The sequence below is a fragment of the Cicer arietinum genome, chromosome 5 (assembly GCF_000331145.2).
Source record: "Cicer arietinum cultivar CDC Frontier isolate Library 1 chromosome 5, Cicar.CDCFrontier_v2.0, whole genome shotgun sequence".
NCBI classification, from domain to species: Eukaryota; Viridiplantae; Streptophyta; class Magnoliopsida; order Fabales; family Fabaceae; genus Cicer; species Cicer arietinum.
This window is the reverse complement of record NC_021164.2, coordinates 63,489,248-63,512,161: the sequence shown is the minus strand read 5'-3', so window position 1 is coordinate 63,512,161 and position 22,914 is coordinate 63,489,248. Positions and strand designations below refer to the sequence as shown.

General features: G+C 30.7%; 3 protein-coding genes across 6 annotated transcripts in view; all 3 read right to left on the bottom strand.

The window, feature by feature from the left end:
* The window catches only part of LOC101506431 (glucan endo-1,3-beta-glucosidase 11), a 2,243-nt gene extending 2,128 nt beyond the window's left edge, over nt 1-115 (bottom strand). The window contains exon 1 of the mRNA XM_004501990.4: nt 8-115. Coding sequence (XP_004502047.1) covers nt 8-23 — 16 coding nt within the window. The 5' untranslated portion in view covers nt 24-115. The remainder of the gene's footprint in view (nt 1-7) is intronic.
* Nucleotides 116-1,102: 987 nt separating this feature from the next.
* LOC101505890 (uncharacterized) lies at nt 1,103-8,045 on the bottom strand. Of its 4 annotated transcripts, none has more exons than XM_004501989.4 (10): nt 7,678-8,045; nt 7,438-7,562; nt 6,495-6,636; nt 6,125-6,406; nt 5,891-6,038; nt 4,409-5,347; nt 4,029-4,201; nt 3,859-3,932; nt 3,207-3,315; nt 1,103-1,498 (listed from the first exon to the last, which is right to left on the bottom strand). In XM_004501989.4, the coding sequence occupies exons 2-10, from the start codon at nt 7,491-7,493 to the stop codon at nt 1,475-1,477; spliced, it is 1,947 nt and encodes a 648-aa protein (XP_004502046.1). In that variant the 5' UTR covers nt 7,494-7,562; nt 7,678-8,045; the 3' UTR covers nt 1,103-1,474. The 4 variants fall into 4 exon arrangements, with proteins under 4 accessions (XP_004502046.1, XP_004502045.1, XP_073224582.1 ...); XM_004501988.4 differs by having other exon boundaries at nt 4,029-4,267; nt 7,678-8,044; XM_073368481.1 differs by lacking the exon at nt 7,678-8,045 and having other exon boundaries at nt 4,029-4,267; nt 7,438-7,664.
* A 7,763-nt stretch (nt 8,046-15,808) lies between these two features.
* On the bottom strand, nt 15,809-22,679 carry LOC101505560 (nucleobase-ascorbate transporter 1). Its single transcript, XM_004501987.4, has 14 exons — nt 22,431-22,679; nt 19,872-19,969; nt 19,334-19,510; nt 18,708-18,808; nt 18,537-18,612; nt 18,360-18,419; nt 18,083-18,270; nt 17,898-17,994; nt 17,728-17,814; nt 17,484-17,542; nt 17,292-17,383; nt 17,081-17,158; nt 16,423-16,583; nt 15,809-16,218 (listed from the first exon to the last, which is right to left on the bottom strand). The coding sequence occupies exons 1-14, from the start codon at nt 22,504-22,506 to the stop codon at nt 16,006-16,008; spliced, it is 1,563 nt and encodes a 520-aa protein (XP_004502044.1). The 5' UTR covers nt 22,507-22,679; the 3' UTR covers nt 15,809-16,005.
* Between the last annotated feature and the right edge of the window lie 235 nt (nt 22,680-22,914).

Sequence of the window (22,914 nt, the reverse complement as noted above, 5' to 3'; positions counted from 1 at the left end):
GAAAGAGTGAGTAGAGGATGCATGGTGGTGGTAGAATAGGAATGAGTATGTTAGATGATACTACTGGGCACTGGCAGTATCCTTTTATGCACGAGGGAGAAAATATGAAATTAAAGAAGCAATTTGATTGGTCCCACTGAATGATGATGACACGTTGGCCAAGAAAACAAGACCGTTTTATGTTTGTACTGGCTGCCGGTGAAACAGATCAGAGGAAATATACTCTACACTTCAACTTCAGTGTGGAATGTCTCTTCTCTTGGATTCCCTCCACGTGTTCCCTCTCTACGTTTCTTAGACAAATTAGGATACATTGATCATTCTTTTATTTTAATCCAAAAGTTTAAAATTACAGATTTTTATTTTATATAATACAAAATATCCAATTTAAATAGATCACTCAATCTTAAATAAATTATCTACAATGTTCCAAATGCACAAATATAGAAGGATAAACATCAAAGAATCGAGATCCGAAAATTACCATATGAAAAATCCATTTCACAAAATCTGAGATTGGAGTCACTCAAAGCCTTCATTTGATTTGTGCATTGTGTTGCATTGGATTAATTGATGCTTCCCGTTTATTTGTTTTTTTGTCAATAACATGCTTACAGCTTGTTTTATTCCCAAAACTACTTTTTCTATATATTCGAACGTTGGATTGTACTTTACTAAATTTTAAGCTGCCAAATTATAGTTGTTTGTTTGTTGTTTGAAATATTCATGAAATAATTTTACAATAAACACTTACATGTATTTCATAAATTATTCTAAAGACGAATTTTTGGAAAAACTCTAGTTTTGTACTCAAATAACTTCTGGTTATACTCTGAACTACATGACCCATTTATGCTGAGATTCGAAAAGTTAAGATAAAAATACAACTCAAGCTGTATTGAATTTTATTCAAATTGAATTGATTCAAATTTAATACCCAAAAGAGAAAAATTCTAAACATAAAATTGAAGCTTAAAGAATTACGCTGGTCAAAGTTTAAGACCAAATAGGAATGGATATAACCTGAATCTTTACTCACAAAACACGGGCAAAATGCTACTTGTATTTGTTTGCACATATACACTATAATCAACTTTAAATATGCATTTTAACGAAATTTATATACTTTGTGGCGGTAAATGATACAAAATTGATGTACTTCAACATCAATCCATTTGAAAATACATCCAAAGAATTTAGCTACTTTGACTAATTTACAAGTTTCCTGTACATATATACTATTATACGTATTATCGACTATGCAAATTGTCACAAAAATGGAACTAATAACAGAGGGGGGATGGTAAAAGCAAAATTTGTTACGAAGAAAAAGAATCGTCCAAACTGTTGATGCTTGTATCAAGATTACTGAAGCTGCAACGAGTTACCCAAATATATTTCTGTGCTGTTGGTTGATGTGAGGATTGTCAAACTAGCTTTGCCATAACGAGAACAGTCTCTTGAGAAGCTATAACTAAACTTTCTTCTTTTCTTCCGCCTGGAAATTAAAGTCAATAAGTAATCTTGAGGATTAAATAACTGCCTTCAATGTTACTAGCTTATTTCCATACAAAGCAGAACATCGAAAGTTCTTAAGAATGCCATCAAACATATTTGTACAATAGAACCAGAAAAAATATTCGCATATATTGAATGTCCAAATCAAAGGGTAACATGTAGCAGTGATGTAGGGTAACTTTATTAGAAGCAACTACATACAGAAGGAATTTTGATTTATTTTGTGCATATTTCAACTGAAAAATAAAAATGAGTAAATTTATGTGTTTCTTGTGAGATCACACATTCTACTTATAATGATGTTGCAATAATTGCAGTCAATATATAGGAAGTTGTGTTGACTAAGACTACTAACAATTAAGCCTAGGATGTTCCACAATCAAAGAATAATAAAAACATACCACTGAATTTTAACACTTCCCTTCAAGCTTACTATGCTTTAAACTTGTTACATCAAAACATTTTAATACAAAAATTGAAACTAAGTTTGAAAACTGATGGACTTGTTTGAAAAGAGAAAGCACCACTAATGATTCATGTGTGGGTAAAGAGTCATCACCGGATTGATTATCGGTGGAGAATAAAATGTGCCACTAATATGTTCATATGTGGAATAGTCACCACCGCATTGATCATCGGTGGGAATAAAAAGCACCACTAATATGATTCATATGTAGAAATAGAGTCACCACCAGATTGATCGTAGGTCGGAAAAATGATTGTTTGAGCAAAAGGTACCTTGTCCTGGAAACCAAGTTCCCACGGCAGCAGCCCTGAGTAGTTGCCAAAACTGACCAATTTTTCGCAAGGAATGAGCGGAAGAGTAGTGAAACTGAAGGCACCAGAAAAAGCAGCAACCGATACAGTGTCGGACATGACAATCTATACGAAGGGAAGATGAAAGGTTGCGGAAAAATCACCAAAAGATGGTAAACACCTCAGAATGTGGCAGAGGGGCACCTGATCTGGTCGGCGCTCGAAAACGGTAGCCAGAGAGAACTGCACATGTGGGTTTCGTGGTGGCAAGTGGGGTGTCTGTTGGTAATGGGCAAAGCACCATCGTACTCGCCGTAGGATTGCGCAGCGGTCTCTGGTGGTTTTTAGGCAGTGGGTCGCACTGGATAAGGTGTAGCTGGTCTTGGCACAGCAGTAACTGTGTAAATAAGCACAGAACTATGGAAAAAACATTGGTTATGGCGCAGCTGGAAAATGCAGAGAAGACAGCGGAAGGGCCGCTGCAGTTGACGGTGGTGGTGATGCCGGCAGTAAATATCGCCGCCGGCAACGGTTGTAAAACACAAAGACAGGTCACAGAATCAAAAGCTGCTCTGATACCATGAAAAAATATGAGTAATTTATGTGCGGGTAATTCATCATTGGGGGAATAGAACGCACCACTGATATGATTTATATGTGGGAATAGAGTCACCGCCAGACTTATCGTCGGTGGGAATAAAAGTCGTCACTAATATGATTCATATGTGGGAATAGAGTCACCACCGGCGACGGGAAAAGCATTTTGAAATCAGTTAAGAGAGTTTTTCTCCTGCTTATTTACCAGCTTTCCTCAAAACTATGTTTCTCGTCAACATGGACCAGGGATTTCAAAAAATGACAGCATGTTATACAAGAAATAGCATAAGATTCTCCACAACAAACAGCATTCTATTCAATTTAACAGTTCTCACCAGATCCTCTGCCAAACAAGTTCTTCTGGTGTGGCTCAGATCTGCTTGCCGTGATCTTTGGCACTGACGATAAAATCTTTGGATAAACTCCTGTACATGATTATAGATGCTGGCATATTATCATGCCAAATTAAGGTTAGTGACAAATATTTATTCAGCCTTTGCATAAATGAAAAATAATTGCAAATTAACTACAGTCTATCATTGGGTTATTCTTTTTACAAATTTCCAACTCGTTCATTGAATTGAGCCATCCTATTTTCCATCTTGCTAAATCCTTTGAGAATCCAAACCCCTTCTAACATCAATGGTTTATCAATGAAATGGTAAGATTTTGTGAGCACCACAAGGCTCTTTCTCCTAACATGCGGATTATGGTTGTGCCTAGTCGGAATCAATCCCTGGTCTATTCTTAAACTGTTGAGACTGTTTTTCAATTAAATTTTTGTGTGAATGATATGTGTGACCTACGCCCTTTGACCAATTTCAATTGGCAGGCTTGTAACAATAAGAGAAGCACCTCTCCTTTTCTCATATAAATTAAACATTAAGCCCCATAGTTGATGCATGTTAATGTTCAACCATTACTCCACCAACATTTACATGAAATGATACATTCTCTTTCAATGTAGTAATAGAATATAAAAAATACCTTAGCCGATGCCTGTTGCAGGCTGTGAAAAAGGCAACAAGCCCATATAGTATGCTTTTTAGAGCTCGGAAAATCTGAAAAAGAAAGTATAAAAAATCCATCAATCAGGATAACTTTCTTTAATGAAACCACCTACATCCATAAGAACCATTGATATGACATCTTACAACCTGTGAAAAAAGATCATTCCAAAGAGAGCGCCACATGGACACTTCATAAGAGCTGACTGTTGCTTCAGAAGATGAAGCTAACTGAATTATACTACCAAGAAACTTCCACGTGTCTCCAAGTATATTACAAATGCGAGTGCATATTACAGCCAGAAAACTGAATATTGCCAGGACTAGACGAACAGGAGCATATAGAAATTCCCAGAGAATCCAAAATAAAGGATATAAGACACAAGTAGCTTCAGTACATTAAAGAAAAAACACATGCAGGCAATTAGTATAGATGTATATCAGATGAAAATTATTTATGTTGGTAAAAGCAAGGATAAATTTAAAAAATAACAGACAGCACTTGAAGTCCAAAACACATGATGACCTACCGATCCTCCAAACAAGGGTGAGGATAAACCACAATGGCAAAAAGAGCAGCTCCACCATATCTCCCACTAGATTGCAAGAAGTCTCAATCCCTAACCAAATGACAGAAAAGATGCCTTCTAATAATTCAAACATAATATTTAAGCTTGGGAGGAGAAATCCAAAAATCTCCACCAGTGACTCTGCAAGAGGTTGAATAAGAACTGAAAAAAAGGATCGTGTGGTATGTGTGAAGGCAAGAAACCACCTAACAGCCTTCTGGAAGTTATGTAGAAACAGCATTGTCCCTAAGTATTTTACCCTTGAAACCATCTCCCAAGTTTCAATCCAATCAAAAAGAGGCCCACATATACGAGATGCTGTTGCCTTGAGAACTGGAACATTTTTGTATAAATCATAGAATCCAATGAGGACAGTGACAAAGGACATCAAAACATATAGCAGTCTTGCAAGTGGGCACATCCAAGGACGATAAACATTGCATAGTACTGGATATGACTGAAGGAAGATGACCCAAGATGGAAGACCAGCCTCTAACAATGTAAGTAATCGCAGATCAGATATAATAATATCCCTTAACTTAAATGGGAGGTCGTGATCATTAAACCTAAATAACAGTAGAACATCATTATATTGAGTGGTTTCAACCGTATCATCAGAAACACAGCTAGATCTCTGGGAGCTATCAATTTCAGCTTCTGAGTAGCAATCAACATCGACCTCGGCACTAAAGGAATTCAATAATTTTCTTCTCTTATTAGGTCCAGAAGGAGGAGGTGTGTGTAGCATTCCAGTTGTCTCTTCGGCGTAATCAGAATCTACTCCAGTAGTGGTACCCAAACTATCTTCAACAGTTACGGTACTATTGCAGATGTTATCGACATCATCATCAATAGATACATTCTCGGAAAAACCTTCACTAGCGTCGTAAAATATTTCCCCTGTCAAAATTGCACATAAAAAAGAAATGTTCATTGAAAATCCGTGTTAGATGAGAACTAAAGAATCAACGCAGCCTCTAGTTTCCATCATGTAAATACAATAACTCTACAGTCAGGCAATGTTTGGAGGATAAAATAGTAAACTAAGCTTTATGAATAAAAGTATGACTGTTCTACCCACTCCCACCAAAAAAAAAAGGTAACAGAAAATTGCACGGTTAAAGAGGGATTAAATGGGGATGAGATTCCTCCAGTGCCTTTAGCTTCTACTATTTGTACCACTAAAAAATATGGCAATGTCTCTCCCTATGTAGAGGTCTTATCCACCTAAACTTATAACTAATTAAATCATATATGGCAATTTTATATATGTGTGAGTGCATTGAGAGAAATGGCTGTATCTCTAAATGCACATGTATATTTCTGCTTTCACATGAAATACAAAAGCTGCACACAACTAGATGCTTCTTACCAAGGCTATCCTAAATTCAGATGTAATATGTACATTCACATGAAAGCAATGATGAGAATCCCTGTAACCACCTGAGGCAGAATCCAGGTGCTCTTTCAAAAGTAGCTGTTCAGATGTTGTTCCTGAGAACCATGAAGACATACAGCTTGCAGCTTGAGCGATATTGTCAAATTCCCATCTTTTCATAAGTTTAGCTTCTATAGCCAGTGATGTATCAGTCTGAAAAGCAAATGAAATCAATCAATAAATAATAGTGCCAACAGTAAACTGAAAAGTTAACAAGCTTATTAAAGCGATTGCAGTACCTGGAGCTCATTAAAGTAGTTGATACCGCGGACATTGGTCCATGCGACTTCAAATACAATAAAGCCACACAGAGTTCGATGCAATTCACTGCTGAATTGCAAAGAATTCCTTAGGTTTTTCACAGGCAGTAACACTCTCTTTCTTGATGACATTACTGCTTCAATCAATGAGAACCATCTCAAAAACTTCTTTGGTTTACTTGTGTTTGGTTGAGAACTAACCTCCTTTCCTTCTTTTCTTTCTCTTCGTGCTTTGCTGTACGCAAAAGGCGATAACCTTGACTGCAGATAAAGAAAAACGATATAACTTTTATTCTAGGAAAAAAACTAAAATCAGCTTACTATAAATGATTATGGTGTATTCAGGGACCTTTGTAACCATCAATTGCCAAATGTGTGCTCCCCGTGAACCAAGGTCTCTCAACCATGGTCTGTTGTCAACAAAAATATACATTTTTTTACTATCATTTGCGAGGAAAAGACTAAGATCTGCAAAATAAGATTGCAAGTCTCTGCAAAAGACATCACAAAGATGAATTGGATCAGTATGGGAATTACAGAAACTCACAAATAACACTGCTAACTTGGTGTTCTCGATCAACGTAAGCAGGGTAGATAACCACCGGCAACAGACGTAATTTTTTTTAGTTACAATCAAAGAAAACCTTCTTGAAATCATATATCAAATCGTTAAATCACTATAACTGAAAGCAATATCAGCTGCACTTCCAAATTCCAAGTCTTATGAATCTAAGATATGTTACAAGTAAAAGAAAGAAAAAGACTAGCCAGATGACATTCTAAAAGTAGCTAGAACTCAAACCTAAATAAAGACCAAAGTGAACAAGTTGACTTTCATGGCATCTTTATTTGATCAAACGTTGACTTCCATTGCATCTTGAGAATACAGAAAGCAACAAATTGCCAATAAACCAGAATCCACAAACTTAAAACTAATAATAAAATTAATAAAAAAGCACACAGCGCATCACCAAGTTCATCGATGAAACGAAAACCAATTTAAATTTTAGACGACAAGAAATTTCACATCTCAAGTAATTTTGAAATAAAAAAAGAAATAAACCTGTCAATGTCATGCATAATTCAATTTCAATCCAACCCTATAACCAAATGATAGGGCATGAATTAGACTTACATATCTAAGCAAACAGATAATAAATGCAAATTCAAATTCAATCCAATATCAATTTGACAACAGCATTTCATCAACAAGCGATCACACATTCCACACATCTGAACCATACATACATCATCATCAAATAAAGAGATAGATATAATTGAAGAAAACATACCCAATTTGCAAGCTGGTAAGAGGAAAAATGCAGCGTCCATCTTCACCTTTACCCATCTAGAAAAACAACACCCTCAAAGCCTTTATTACTATGACGAAAACCGTGTCCGAATTTGCCACTAGCACCTGTTTCAAAATTCCCCAAACAAAATTCCAAAAAAAAAAAAAAGAGTCACTCTCTACATGCATTCACGGAATTCTCTCTGACATGATGATGAAGAAGCGCGTAGAGAAAGAAGACCTGAGAAATTGATATTGAAATTCCATAAAAATGAAGAATGAAAAGCGAGGAGTGAGAAGACGATGAAACAACCAGCACCGAGTAACTTCATAACAGAGAGCAAGATGAAAAAGAATTAAAAGGGAAGATAAGAGTGCATAAATGCGGGTAATAAGGTTTCACAGAGAGGTTTCAACGTTGTTGTCAGCGAATTTCTGTTGGCGATTGTGCCAAATTCAATTGTGTTTCAGAGAGAGAAAGAAAGAAAGAAGAGAGAGAAAACAGTTGAATTTATTTTAACTCCTCGGAGACACGTTCTTTCTTTTTTCTATTTTTTTTTTCTCTTTTCCTTTTCTTGATTGTTTTGGTGTTGTTACAGTGTGTGTTTGTTAAAATTAAAACTTTAATAAAAATAGAAACGGGAAATGAAAGAGGACAAGAATGTGGCGGTGGTGGCGAGGGTAAAATGGTAATGTGCTAATGGGATTCAACAGATTTAGGAAATAAAAACTGTAATTTTCTTTTTTCGGACCTCAAAGGAAAAAGAAAAGGGAAAATAAAAATAAAAAAATAAATAAAAAGGTAACAGAGGTAAGGAACCATTGAAGACATTGAGATGAGGTTGGATATCATTAATTAAAGACTTGATTACGAAGTTGCACGGGGTTATTACGACGTGGGTCCCAATGAATTATTTTATGGTAACTTTGCTGTTTATTCATTTTATTATTACTAGTAATATATTTTGGATTTCATTATTTTATTATTATTATTTTAATATTATTGTATATGGATTTCAATTATTAACATGAGAATATTATTTTTGACCAGAGAATATTACTCTTTTTGACCGGGATAAAAGAGTATTACTATTTTTAGGTTTATTTTGTTGTTTTCAGAATTAAAAATTGTCTGACTTGTTTATCTAATTGAACTAAAATAAATATATTAAGAGATACTATATATATGCAAAAAAGAAAACAAATATTAATGTCTTTTAAAAGCAAAAGTATATATTGTCCTTGTCAAATAAAATTTCAAATCAACCTTTACTAAACACATTAATTCAAAATTCATTAATCTTTCTTTGAAATGGTCAACATCCATTGGCATATGTAAAAGCAATAGTATAACATATGTAAAATACATTAAATCAATGGTAATTAAATATATGCTTTTGTAATACTACTATATTAATAGGAAACAAAAGAAAAAATATTTCGTCCTGTATATCCTATAAAATAAATTAAAACACATAATAAAAAAGTTAAACAATTTCATCCAAGGAGTTAAATAATAGTAATAATAATTTATAATGAACCTTTCTTGACAAAAATTATAATGCACCTTATAATGTAGTATTACAGTACAACTTGATACTTATTTATTTATGTCATAAAATTTTATATTTTTAGTAATATAAAAAATATATTATATTCATAGTGCACGTATATAATACCCAGACACTTACCTAAATCATGATACAGCATATTAAGATTAGTTAAATAAATTTTTAGTCTCTGTAAAATTTTGTTTTTGGCTTTTCTAAAAAAATATACAATATATGTTTTAATCTCTACAAAATTATTATGTAAACAGTTTTAGTTCATTTTAGAATGAAATATGTTAAATTATTTTTTAACTTTTAAATTTTTGACTACTTTTTAACAAGTATATTTATAACATTCTAAAAAACTTCTCTATAAAAATTTAAAAAATTTAATTTGAGATTAATTAAATATAAATTTTTCAAATGCCATAAATCTAAAATAAAAATAACAAAAATTAGATTTATTAATCAAATTTTAAATTTATTTTTTATCAAATAACTTTTTAGTTCATGTAAAATATAAGATTTATTCCCTTTAAAATAATAATAATAAAATAATGAAATATAAGTTTAAAAAACAGTTAGTAAGATAAATTTTTGACATTTTCTACTAAGATTTTTATTTTTAGGTCCCTTTAAAATGTCAAAAATTAGATCTATTTTTAAAATAAATCTAATTTTTGTAAGATAATTTTTGTTTTGAAAATAAATCTTATATTTTACATTTTAAAGGACACCCTTTAAAATAAATCTTACAAATAAGATTTATTTTTATCCACATAGATATTGAAAAACAGTTGGTTCGAGGAATTCTTAGACAGTCGTAGCCATTTGAACATACAAGCTTAAAAAAAATATAAACATAAAGAATTATATAATATGTATTTTAGAAATAATGAAATGATATATATTTTTATTTTCAGTGGTGGAACTTTACAACTTTTATTGAAGGGGCTATTAAAACATAAGATATAATTTAATTTTTTAAAATTTTGACATAGTCTTTATGTTGGTTAATTAGAATTTAAATATATATTAAATTAATATATTTAGGTTCGAAACCAGAAAAAATCACTATAATTAAGAAAAAGAAACACTAAAATTTGTGTCAAACTAAAGACATTCGTTAAAGCAAAAGGAAAAGAACCACCACATCATTTTAATATTTAGAATATTAGGTGAGCCAGATAATATATAAATATTCAAAATCCATGACCACCCTTTGTTTTATAGAAGATCCAACTCTGTTTATATATGTGCACTCATATAATTATAATCAACCAAGTATATTTTCTGTTAGTTTAATATTATCAGACATAAATAAATATTTTTTAATGAATTGTACCTTACATTTGTAACATATATAAAATAATATAATATGAATTAATTATTTGTGATAATAATAATAATAATAATAATAATAATAATAATATATCATTAATAAAAAAATATCAGTGAGCAACAAAAGTTATATAGAGAGAAAAAATCATTAATATAACACGTAAAAGTGTCATTGCCTCCTTACATTAATCAACGATGCTAACAAAGACAATATTTAGCATGTGTATCATGATGAGATAATAGCCACGCTGATATATAAAGATAACAATACTACTGCACTCCTAGTTATTAACTTGAATTCATTTTGATTTGGATGAAAAACTCATTTTAGTTCAACATAAATTTTATCTGAAATTAAAACTCAGTGGCATAGATAAGTTTAGGTTGTTGGTATTTACTCTTCATTCGTTTTTGAATTCACTTCATTAATAATATTACTATCATTTTTAAATTTTATACACATGTATATATTTAATATTTTTTAAATATTAAAAATTATACACATGTATATATTTAAAATATTTTAATATTTGTTTTAACTTTATTATTGTATAATTATTATTTTATTATATTAAATAATAAATATGACTTTTAAATTTATTATTTTATATATACGAATAGATGCAAGTGCATGACAAAAAAATCCAAACTATGTCGGATTGGGAGTGAGGACGTAAATTTCACACTCTATAAAAAATAAAAACGGTGCAAATTTTTTTCAATTAGTCGAGTGTAGAGATGGAGGAGAAAAAATTCACTCCCACACCGTTCTCATGTCTATTCAAAAATTCACTTATTTAAGGTGTGGTGTTAACATAATAATAAATTTTTATTACTTTTGATAGAAATTTTTTTTTTTATTACTCTTAACTTTTTATGTATTTTATGTTATCTATATAAATAATTGAAAGTATTAATGACGAAGTTATATTGAACTTTAAAATCAACAATTAATCAATCTGTGTCCCTATATATAAGTCCTTATTAACAAAATCACTTATACTAAGAAAGTTGATTATAGTACAATCTTTTTAACACTATGTCTTTACAAAATTACTCTTTAGAAAAAAGAATTAGTTTATTTATTATAATGTATATATATATATATTATAGATTGCAAAATATATGTAACATAATTAGAGGTGTGCGTGGATGTGTGTAAAAAAATCATTAATAAAGTGAATATTTGAAGGACATCTTATAACAAAGGATATAGAAAAATCTCAAGAGATATTTATGGATCTATTTGTCACAAATTAAATAAAAAATAATTAACTTCACATTTTAAAAAGTAATTTTAACGATAATTTGCTCAAAATAGTAAAAGTTATTTCAACTCATATATCACATATTAAAAAAGTTAATTTTGACATTTGATTATTTAGATATTTATTATTAAAAAATTTAATATAATAAATTAAAAAATAATATCTCCCAAAGATGATTTTTATAATTTTAAACTCTAGATTGGATATTCAATTGACTTAGCGTCGATACCTCCACCGGATAAACAAACAAACAATGTCTTAATGGTTAAGGAATTTAAAACATATAGTGACGAAGAAGTTATAGTTCAAATATTTTCTATTAATAAAAATAACAACAATGATATATAAATATATATAATTTTTCTAATTCGTGAGATAACTTATTTTCTTTCTATCTTTATTTCTCATTAAATCATTAATATATCACATCATTCTTTTTCATTCTTTTTCTCTCTCTTAGCTTATGGTGTGTATTGGAGGTGTCTATCAATTATTATTTTTTAAATAATAAATAACATTTAATTTTTATTTTTATTTTTAAAGAAGAATAATATTTATATTTGTCTTTGAAAGTATTAGGCGCTCTCATGCTAGTTTCTAAAAGAATAAAAAAAAACTCTGAACCGTTACTTCGTTAGTTAAAATAGTCTATGATTTTGAATCTCTTTCACAAATATGTGAGTTTACACGTAAGATGTCATATGATTTAATATTGTTCATATAATTTAAATTCATTATACGAGGTCTAAAATAATCTAAAACCTGTAAAATTTATTATTTTCCAAATTTCTTCTTCATATTTCCAAAAAAAGAAAATTATTCTTCCCCTAATTTATTATATTATTTGAATTTTTGAAAGAAAAAAATAGTCATCGTCACTATTACCACTATCAAACACTTTCAAACTCCTTTTTTATCCTTTTCAAAATCACAAAGAAACATTTGTGTTGATGTTGCAAAACATAATACACCAAAAAAATCAATTCAACAATAACTTTGCTGAAATTAAAACTAAAAAATAAAAATACGTCTTCTTTTATTTGTAAAATTGTGAAGAAAAAAGAAAGACAAACATGGACAATTGATTGGTTCTTTTTTCTAATTTGTTGTCTTTAAGTAAAAAGAAGTTGATTTTGCTAACAAGAAAACAAATATTTGAATTTAAAAGTAAGCAAACGAGCAACATTTAGAGTACCATATATCTGCAGCTAAGTCTGATATTTGTGTATTTAATTCAGAAAAGTAGAAAAGAATAAAATTGGGTAATAAAAAATCTATATATAAGCTTTTCATGTTTAAGTCATTTTAGTCATTGTACGAGTGAATTCAATTTATATGAAATATTGAGTGACATAACATCTCGTGTGTAAACTTTTGTGGAAGGGATTTAATGTCAAAGACAATTTTTCGTAACATAGTGCTTTAGGGTTTATTTTTTTTCTCTCTCTTTTTTTTTTTATATATATTTCCTTTTCTTTTCTTAGTTAGATTTATAGTGAAAGCGTCTAACACTTTCAAAGACCAAAAAGATATGTTTATTTAAGACTTTAATTGCAGTTTTGATCTCATATTTTAGCTGAATCATAAAAATAGTCCCCCCCATTTTATTTATCTTCATTTTTAGTCCCAAAACAAAATTCTGGTCCAAAACTTGATGAAATGTCATTTTTGTGTGTTTATTTAAGCCACACTACGCCTCAAAATCTCATGGTGCAACAATTGTACATGAAATCTATGATTATAAATGGTATGGTGTGACTTAAAAAAAATAATATTTTATTAAATTTTTGACTAAAATTTTGTTTGAGGACTAAAACTGGAGTGAAATAAAATGAAGAACTATTTTTGTAATTCAACTAAAATAGGAGGACAAAAAGTGCAATTAAATCTTTATTTAAAAAAGAAAGTCTCCATCCACTATTAATTTTTTGGCATATTATATTTGAATTATATATATATATATATATATATATATATATATATTTTTTTCGTAAATAAAATAATAAAAAAAAATTGTACGCAACTAAAATATTTCAGTTGAGCTCATTCTTACGAATTGTACAGGATTATGATATTCAAATGTATAATTGTATCGGATAACATGGGGATAATAATAGACTTACGAATTACGTGTCTCTAACATGGGCGAAAACGGCTTCAGCATCATAAACGTGAAACCACATCGCACCTTCATTTGGAAATATCTGGCAAGTGACTTATTAATTTTAGAAAGAGAAAATAAAGTATGGGAAAAAAGCGATAGAGATCAAAACCCATACATGATCCATGTTGCTGGAGATTCTTAAGATTATTAGTTTATCTCTGAAATTTTTTAGTTTTATAAAAATAAATCGTTCTATAAAAACATTAAATAGATAAAATAATTAAATTTATATGTGATTAATATTTGAACCAATTTAAAATAGAATATACATTTCCATGTCAAGAAGACAAATATTAATTGATTTTCACGTAGTATACGTTAAAACAATAATAATATTAGTAGTTTTTGTTTTCGGTTGCTATAAATTTATAATAAGGTATGTGTGCTTTTTGTTTTTGTAATTTTGCACCTTGTAGACTAGTTCATGTTTGTCAGTGAATGATTAAACATCGTGATTGTACTGTTGCTTAGGATAGTATATTTTTTTCAATCGAATGTAAATTACATTAATATTTTGCAGGTCAGTCCAAAATTGTCCGTTTGTTTACTTCCCTGAAGATCTATTATATGTTTATTTTTAAGAACTTGTCCTGTCAAAAAAACTTGTCTCTTTTATTTTTTTTGTCTTAAAAAACCTGTCACTTTAATCAAACTAGAACTATAATATTCATTCAAATCCTTCGTGATTTTTTATTTCTTAAAAATCAATTTACAATTCTATAAACAAATTCACTTGCTATTGTATTTAGGTGAATACTACTAGCTAAATTGGCCAGCAATTATAGAATATAGATCTCTTAACAAAATAAGTAGGTTTGCTTTTTGATTTTAGTGGGACTCGAGGTCACCACGGACCGGAATATAGATATCTTAAGTACCTTCATTGCGGTTTAGCTTTTTAAGTATATGAAATTTCATTAGGCTTAGTAGAATGTGCATTCTATCACGGTTCATTCAGAAACAATAACCAACGTATATTCATTAATTAGTTAGTATTTAATAACAGCAAATCATATAAATTATTCATATCATTGTATTTTTTTATTATCACGATTAAATGGATCTTTAATTTCTTTGACAATTTGAAAAAATTTAGGTGTCGGAATAATTTTCAATTTCAATTATTGATAATTGGAGGTGGTGGTGGTTGCAGATGTTAAAAATGGTGGATGGTAGTGGCGGCGGTAGGTGGATGGTGACAGTTTTAACTTTAAAACATAAACAATACTTGTAAAGTTTATTTTTTTCAGTTTTAAATTTTATAAAAAAATTGTTTTGAAATTAAATAAAAATCATCTCAACTCAATTTTAATTAAACATATTTTGATTTTAAAAAATTTAAAATTAACTTTCAAAACCAAAAATTAAAAACTCACGACTATCCTTGTTCCTGTAGCTCAGATAGCCTAGCCAAAAACGCTGGAATTCATAATGCAATCGATCGAAAATGAATTGCATCATGCAACTATCATTCTCAGCTGTCTGATGTTAAATCAATGATAAAGATGCTAAGATTGATTCACTGAACCTTATATTTTGAAACGTGAGATCTCATAATTTGGATGAGATTATTTGTTATGTGAAATTGTGTGCTTCCATTACAGCAATTCATCTTCAGAAATAGACTCTGTGTCACACAATCAGGGAGGAGTGAGTAAGAATTGTGGGGTGTAGATAGCAAGCCCCAAATAGAAAATCGAAAATTTCCTTTGCTACATACTTACAGCCCTTCTAATTTAGTCCACAAAGTCCGGATAGAACATGCAAATACTGCTACATTAGAGCTTGGAATTTACATCAAAGTTTTATTATTTTTCAGCAATTAACAAGTTTGAAAACGTGAAACTAATAAAAAGGAATCAGCATTATTATAGTCACACAAGTATTTTTTTTTTATGATTTAATTGTCTACTCAAATCATACCATTATAATTTATGTCACTTTAGTGGTTTCAACCGTTACCTCAAATAAACACTCTCAAGTATCTTTTATTAATTGCTTTTACTCTTCTAAAATAACAATCTATAGTACCAACTATACTATAGAGTAGGGAAAATTTTATTTTATTGAAATCTACAAAGCATGGTTCCAAATGCTGTTACAATCCTCTGTTGGACCAAGATTTTATATGGTCCACAAAAAAAATTGGGTGATGGTAAAGGAAGAATAGCATTTGTTAGTCATTAATTCTTGAATGTTAGATCCAAAGAAAATCTATTCTACTCTCTCTTACTCTCTCTAGATCATCAAGTAGGTGGGAAGAATCTGTTAAGATTGAATGGCAATGTATAAAATTCTTCATTTCTGTTATCACCTCTAAATGTTCTAAACTTCACCCACCACGGCATCCCTCGATCTTTCTTCGACTTTTCAACCTCAAGAGTGTTGTCAAGGATCACTGCTACAATCAATCCTACGGTTGCTGGCGACGAGAATATGGTATTTAAAAATGCATTGAACTGTAAAGATGAAAAAATATTAGCATCAGGAAAATTAATGTTAAACATTCACATGCAAAAGTTAACAGCTATTGATAAAATATTATTGATGTATCAACTCATGTCATGTATAATGATTCTTAAAATAAATGAAAATAACATCACATGTTATTTGCAAAGCATAAATAAATATTACTATTGATAATATTGTTAGGGAAAACGTACCCATCCGGCGTTAGTATGAACGGGGCCATGGTGTGAACTAGTCCAATATTGATTGAAAAATTGGGGAACTGATATTCCAAGAAACAATGTGAGCCCAATGATGATGAGATTTCTCATAGAGTTCATATTAGTAAACTGAAGGAATGATATTCCAACTGCACCTGATGAACAAGGAAACATATTAGTGTTATAAATTGTGTATTTCAAAGTTTTAATATATTGTGTCCCATATTATAAGTGAGAAATATGGAAAGATATTTTTAGTAGAAAAATATCATTAATTTATTTTATTTGTAATAAGATTGTATCTTGGTCTAACTTGTTACCCTTTAATTATCCTACTATCCACTTAGTCTATAACCCTACTAACTCTATTTTCTCTCTTCAGTTTAACTGCTCTCACCCTATTTATATGAGTATCTAGCCCATTTTCTGAGAAGAGAGAATAACCATCTTCAGTTTTTTCTCGGTCTATAGTGTTTCTTGTTGTTCTGTTACCTCGGTTGTATACCAGGAAGAACCTGTTGTATTTTGAGGGGTTGAGGTTTATCTCACGTGTAGATAGTGATTTGGATGAGTTGCTTATCAATATTTTACAACAATTAGTGCATAGTGGAACATGAACAACGGAATTCACCCAAAGGTGACAACAACATACCAACAAGGCCGAATAGAACGCAGTACAATGCAGCAAATATTGGGAAGGGTATGGATGCAAATACAGCTCCAAACTTTCCTGCAGATAACAGAGAAGAAAAATAAAGCAAAAGACCTCAAGTAAGTGAATCTCCTTTTTTTTCTCATTGCAAATTGTCACCATATTGGATCAAGATTGTTGCTAAGATCGTGTTTGAAGTATCAATACCAACCGAAAAGAGAAAAGAATATCATAAAACCAGCAGAAATCTGAACAACTCTTCGACTTCCAACTCGGGTCAGACCAAGTAGTCCAACATTTTCCCTGGAATAACCAATCACAATAGTCAAGCTATCATAGAAAGACAAAAGCATCTACGTAGACCAAGCAACTTGTAATTGCATTTCAATGATGAGTGACTTACACAGAAACCGTAGAACCTGTCACCGTTCCAAAAAGACCATCAAGCAAGATACCGATCCCCTATGAAAAAGTTAACAAGATAGGCTTTCAGACACACAAATAACTATCATTAGTATTAATATGAATGTTATTAGCCCTTCAAACCACATGATTAATATCTTATCACTGTCCAAAATAACGATCGGGGTTAGCCTTTGACAATTCAATATTAGTAATTGAACTATTTGGCAAACAAAGTAATTTACCTGCCAACCAATGCCTCGACTCAACACATAAGCGGGAGGTGGAGTGGCAATTGCCAACCGTGATGCTGCCTTATATGCACCAGTTGACTGCAAAAAGAGTGCATGGTCAAGTCAGTGTTGAAAATTCAATAAAATCGAGACAAGAGAGGTTGTTATTTAATGACAGATACCTCCACCATTGAGACAATAACTGCAGACATCATAGCAAATGAATGGCCGGCTGAAAATGTTGGCGGACCCCATTGTAGAGGGTAAGGGAACATGACCCTATAATCATGAAAAGAAAATGAGGTGAGAGCTCACCATAACTTAAACAAATCAGAAGAAACAAAAAAAATTGTTATTTTGAGGTTACCATGGTGCAGTAGATATAAGATTAGCTCTGTCAGTACGACAATTATGCTGTGTTATAGAAGGTCTATGTCGGTAAGCTCCACTAGCCGTCAAGATGACAGAATAGATCCAAACAATTGTGACACAAATCAAAACTGGGAAACGTTCAAAGATAGGTATATCTCTAAATGGTCTCACATGCTTTAGATACTGCATTTTACACCAAATTAGTTTGTCTTAAGAAAATAAGTATTAATTTGATAAAGACAACTATGATATGATTACACTAAGTCACTCACTTGCGACAATCCAATGACCAACAGCAGCATCGGTATACCGATTTCTACACAGTTCCCCAACTGAAATGAAAAACAAAATGAAAATATAACTGACATCTAAATAGCCGTGTCTTCGGATAATTTTGCAAAATTTCCTAAAACAGTTATAGATAAAATAGAGATTTGAGGCACACCTACCGTGGGAAATCCTCGTTGAATTAATCCTAATCCAACCAATCCAACTACAGGTGCCATGCCAAGAGGACTGAAAAATCTGCATAGAGAAGATTATGTAAATTAAATGTTTGATTATCATTTTAATACTTTTGAATTTATAAACATGTTACATGCAACCTAGAAATAGAATACCTTGAAAAGAGTCCCCAGACTTGGCTGTAACCGAGGACTATCTGAATACTTGAGGCTACGATTAAAGCTCCTTGTATAGCTCGCATTGTATGTATAAATCTCTGCAAACCAATCACACGGCAAGATCTCTTTCAATACCCTACCAAATAAAAAATTAATAAGTATATTTCTAAGAAAACTCATTATTAAGATATATGCATATCCCTTAGTTATTTTAGGTTGCCATGCCAAGGTCATCTAACCAAAACTCATTAAAATATATAATCAGATCCCTGAATCATTTTGACATTGAAATCACGTTTCAAGATTTGGGACTTACCTAATTACATTTTGCATAAACCATTGGATTCTCCCCTTTTAAATTCATTTACCAGATCATAACATGGATCTAAAGTCGGTAAAGGACACTTTTCCAATTGATCAATAGTTAGCATATCTGCAACCAAAATCCTCCTATGTTCCATTCAGAATTATTATTATTATTATTATTAAAGTTTGTCCATAATATTTAATCATTTTTACAATGGTTGTTTCCCTAAAAATGCTAGAGTAGGTAAATCACACATCCCAAATTTGAATGTTGTCCTATATGCACAACAATGAAGAGAAGGAAGCATTAAACTTACTTCGTGAGGATCGTTAATTTGTTGCAATGACGAGTCACCAATAATATAAGCAACTGGAATTACATATGCAAATGAGCCTCCAACAACTGCAGGTAGTCTTGTTCCAAAAAGTGCTTGGAGAAGTGTGTTAATTCCAGCTACAAAGAGAAGGGTTTGTATCACCCTTGCCTTGTCGCCCTGGTTGAAAAATAAACCAAATCATCACCAAAGGACTGTCAAAAGCAACAAGTGCACACATGGTGATATTAACATATTCTTCTGATAGAGGTTTTTCAGAGTCTCACATTAGATGAGATATGGTATGAAAATGTGTTTAAAAGTGGAAGGCATCCATCACATTAAACTCGGCCAAAATGAATTGTTCAAATACTTTTCATGATAAAAAATGTCTTAGTGAACGAATGAGATCTAAATATAAGTATAAAGATTGGCTCTTTGTGAATGAAGGACATGATATCTAAACTAAGTATAAACTTTTAGGTGATAAATAAGAAGTCCAATGAACGTAAGAACATAAGGAAACCGAAATTCAACTTACAGAACTTCCTCCCATAGCTGGAACGAGCAACGAAGGTATCATCACACTTGTGCCAAGCATCAAAATGTAATTTTGAAATGCTAATAGAACAGTTTCAACTGCAAGACGACAAGGCATTCACAGTGAGGGGAGAAAATGATAGATAATGTACGACAAAATATGGATATGGTTATACAATAATCTACACCTGCGCATACTGTCTAAATACACAATGTTCTATATTTCCTTCTTTAAACATAAATTATACACTTTGTTCAATGTTAAAGTAGTTGAACTTAGACGATATCAAGAAAATAACACATGTAAGATAAATCCTTGAAACTCATAACCTATAAAGCACCGATACAAACACGACCAGGACACAGACACATAGACATCGGTAATAATTTAAGAAAATGGAAGTAATTGAATATAACTACATAGGTCATAGCTTTCACAATATATGCCATCTAAATCATGCAGAAGATTAGCTTGACAAAAAGTTTCTCTTGCAATGCAGAAAACTTCAATTCCTCACATTGGAATTGAAATAATGAAGAAAATGTTTACAAACCTCTAGCACAAAATTTAAAGGCCTAATTTCCAAAATCTGAAATAGCACTATAGACTTGCTTCTTCTCATTATCAAGATGTCATGGCACCTTAAGTTACACCAACTTGTTGGTCATCATGCAATGATATCAATATCATACAATTCATACCCCCCACAATTTTTACTTTTTTACAGCTAACAAAGTATATTAAAATTTATATTGTACAGTATACAAGCAAAACAAATGTAAAGGTGCCTAGAATTTAGTGTAACAACTGTTTGAAACCAATGTAGGACATGTCAAATGGACCCGGATTCTCTTATTTAGTGAAAATAGCAGAAACCAGATAGGGTCCTCAGAGAGAAAGACACAAAATTCTAATGTATAAAAACTGTTGTTGGACCCCAACATTATTAATATTTAATAATGGTGGGTCATATCACCATAAAAATTGTGCCTTTATATCTTGTAGTGTAATAATTGAGTAAAAAGACGTTACTGCCTATGGAGCATTTAATAGTAGAGTTATACAAATTAGGGCGATGCTCATCCAACCCCTACAATTCTCAGAATTTTCCTACGTTCTAGTAGTGAAAAAACTCAATCCAATAGTGAAAAATGAGATTAATTATGATACCAATGTTTTTTACATATTTTGAGTAAAAGTTAATATCTTCATCAAATATAGTGACAGTAGCACAGCAGTAGCAGTGACTATATCATTCAGTTCAGTTCCTACTAGTTTCTCTCAGTTCAAACAACTAGCTTCAGTTTCAAACACACTAACTCTTTATTAAGCCTACGAACTAGTATTAACTAAACAAGTTGGTTGGAAAGACATTGCCAGATAATAATTCAATGACCCCAGAAAAATAAAATATAAACAGTAGTAATGGATGTAATTAATTCAGATAAATTATGAAGTGAAAATTATAAAATATTGTATGTGGGACCAAATTTTTTGACCATTAATATTGTTATTGCAAATTTCCTTTTTAGGAGGAAAAATTAATTTATATTTGCATCATAGTATTAAGTAAAATAATTATGAAAATGTTGGTAAATAAATAATTAATGCATTTAAAAAATTAAAAAGAGACTATATTTAGGTAGGGAGTGGTAATTGTTACTAGTATTTGAGTTGCCACAGAAGAAACTATAAGTGTTACAATGACATGTTATTAAAATGGAAAAAATTAGAAGAACAAAAAAAAAGGTAAAAATCATATAATGAAAATGATTACTAGCCTTGTTGATTATTGTTTTTTATTTTGGAATTTTTGCTATGAATATTGTTGCAAGTAGAAATGATAATAAAAGAAAGACACGTCTATTAAAAAAATGATTTTTTTTTTACAAAAATATTATTGTGTATATTTTATTTTCAAATAAAAAATTAAAGTCGTTGGGAAACAAAACCAAAAATCAATGAAAAAAGTTTTTTTTTTTCAAAAAATGAAGAAATTAAAAAAAAAAAAAAAAAAAAAAAAAAAAAAAAAAAAAAAAAAAAAAAAACTAAGATTTGAGAGTCCCACATTATCTCAACAAAATAAAAATTTTGAACTTTTAGTCTCCATTTTCGGAGCCAATATAACAAACTAGTCTCACTCTTATACAAAACTTTAGGAGCTAAACAAGTAACAACCCTATAGAAAAACCAATCATATTAATACCTTATAAAATAAAATAAAAAACCTTTTGTTATTTTGTTAAACCCATTTGAATGTGATTGATAAAAGGAAACAACTTAAAACAAGAGAAATGCCAAAACATTGTACATAGTACTTCAAAACTAGAAAACAAAGCTCTTTAATTTTTTTGCAGATAGAGACAGAAGAAGATTGAAAGGAACATAAAAAACAATAAAAAGTAATAACAAAAAAAAAAAAAAGTGGAATGAGGAGTGATGAAAGAAGCTTTGAAACAATAGAAAGACTCATAAGCCCTTTATGCATGTGTGTGGATTAAGAAAAGTTGAAAACAGAGAAGAAAAAAACAAAATGAGAGAAAGAGAGAGAGGGTATACCCCATGGAGGATTAGAGTCTATGCAGTATTCAAGGTCTTGAAGCTGTTCCATAGGTGGATGAGTAATGTCAGCCATTGTTGTGTTGATGACAAAGTGTGTCTATTAGGAAGAAAACTGAGAGAAAAGAAAGAAAGGAGGTGGAAACAGAAGAAGAAGAATTCAGAACAAAGTAAAGTGCAGGTATATATATAAAGGGAACAATTAAAGCATGAATATATATTTATTAAAATAAATAAAGAAACAGAAGGAAAGAGATGTGCCAGTGTAACGCTCTCTTCTTATTCTCTCTTCTATAAGCTTTTTTAACTTCTTTTTTTTTATTTTTTTGTTGCTTTTTATTATTTGTTTTCAGTTATAAACATGGTTCATTTACTGAACTATCCCTATCCCTTCTAGTACTAACGAACAAAAAAATAGTAAACGCCCAATTTTATAGTACTGAATGTGTGAGTGCCGATAATAGCGATTTAGAAAAAATAGAGT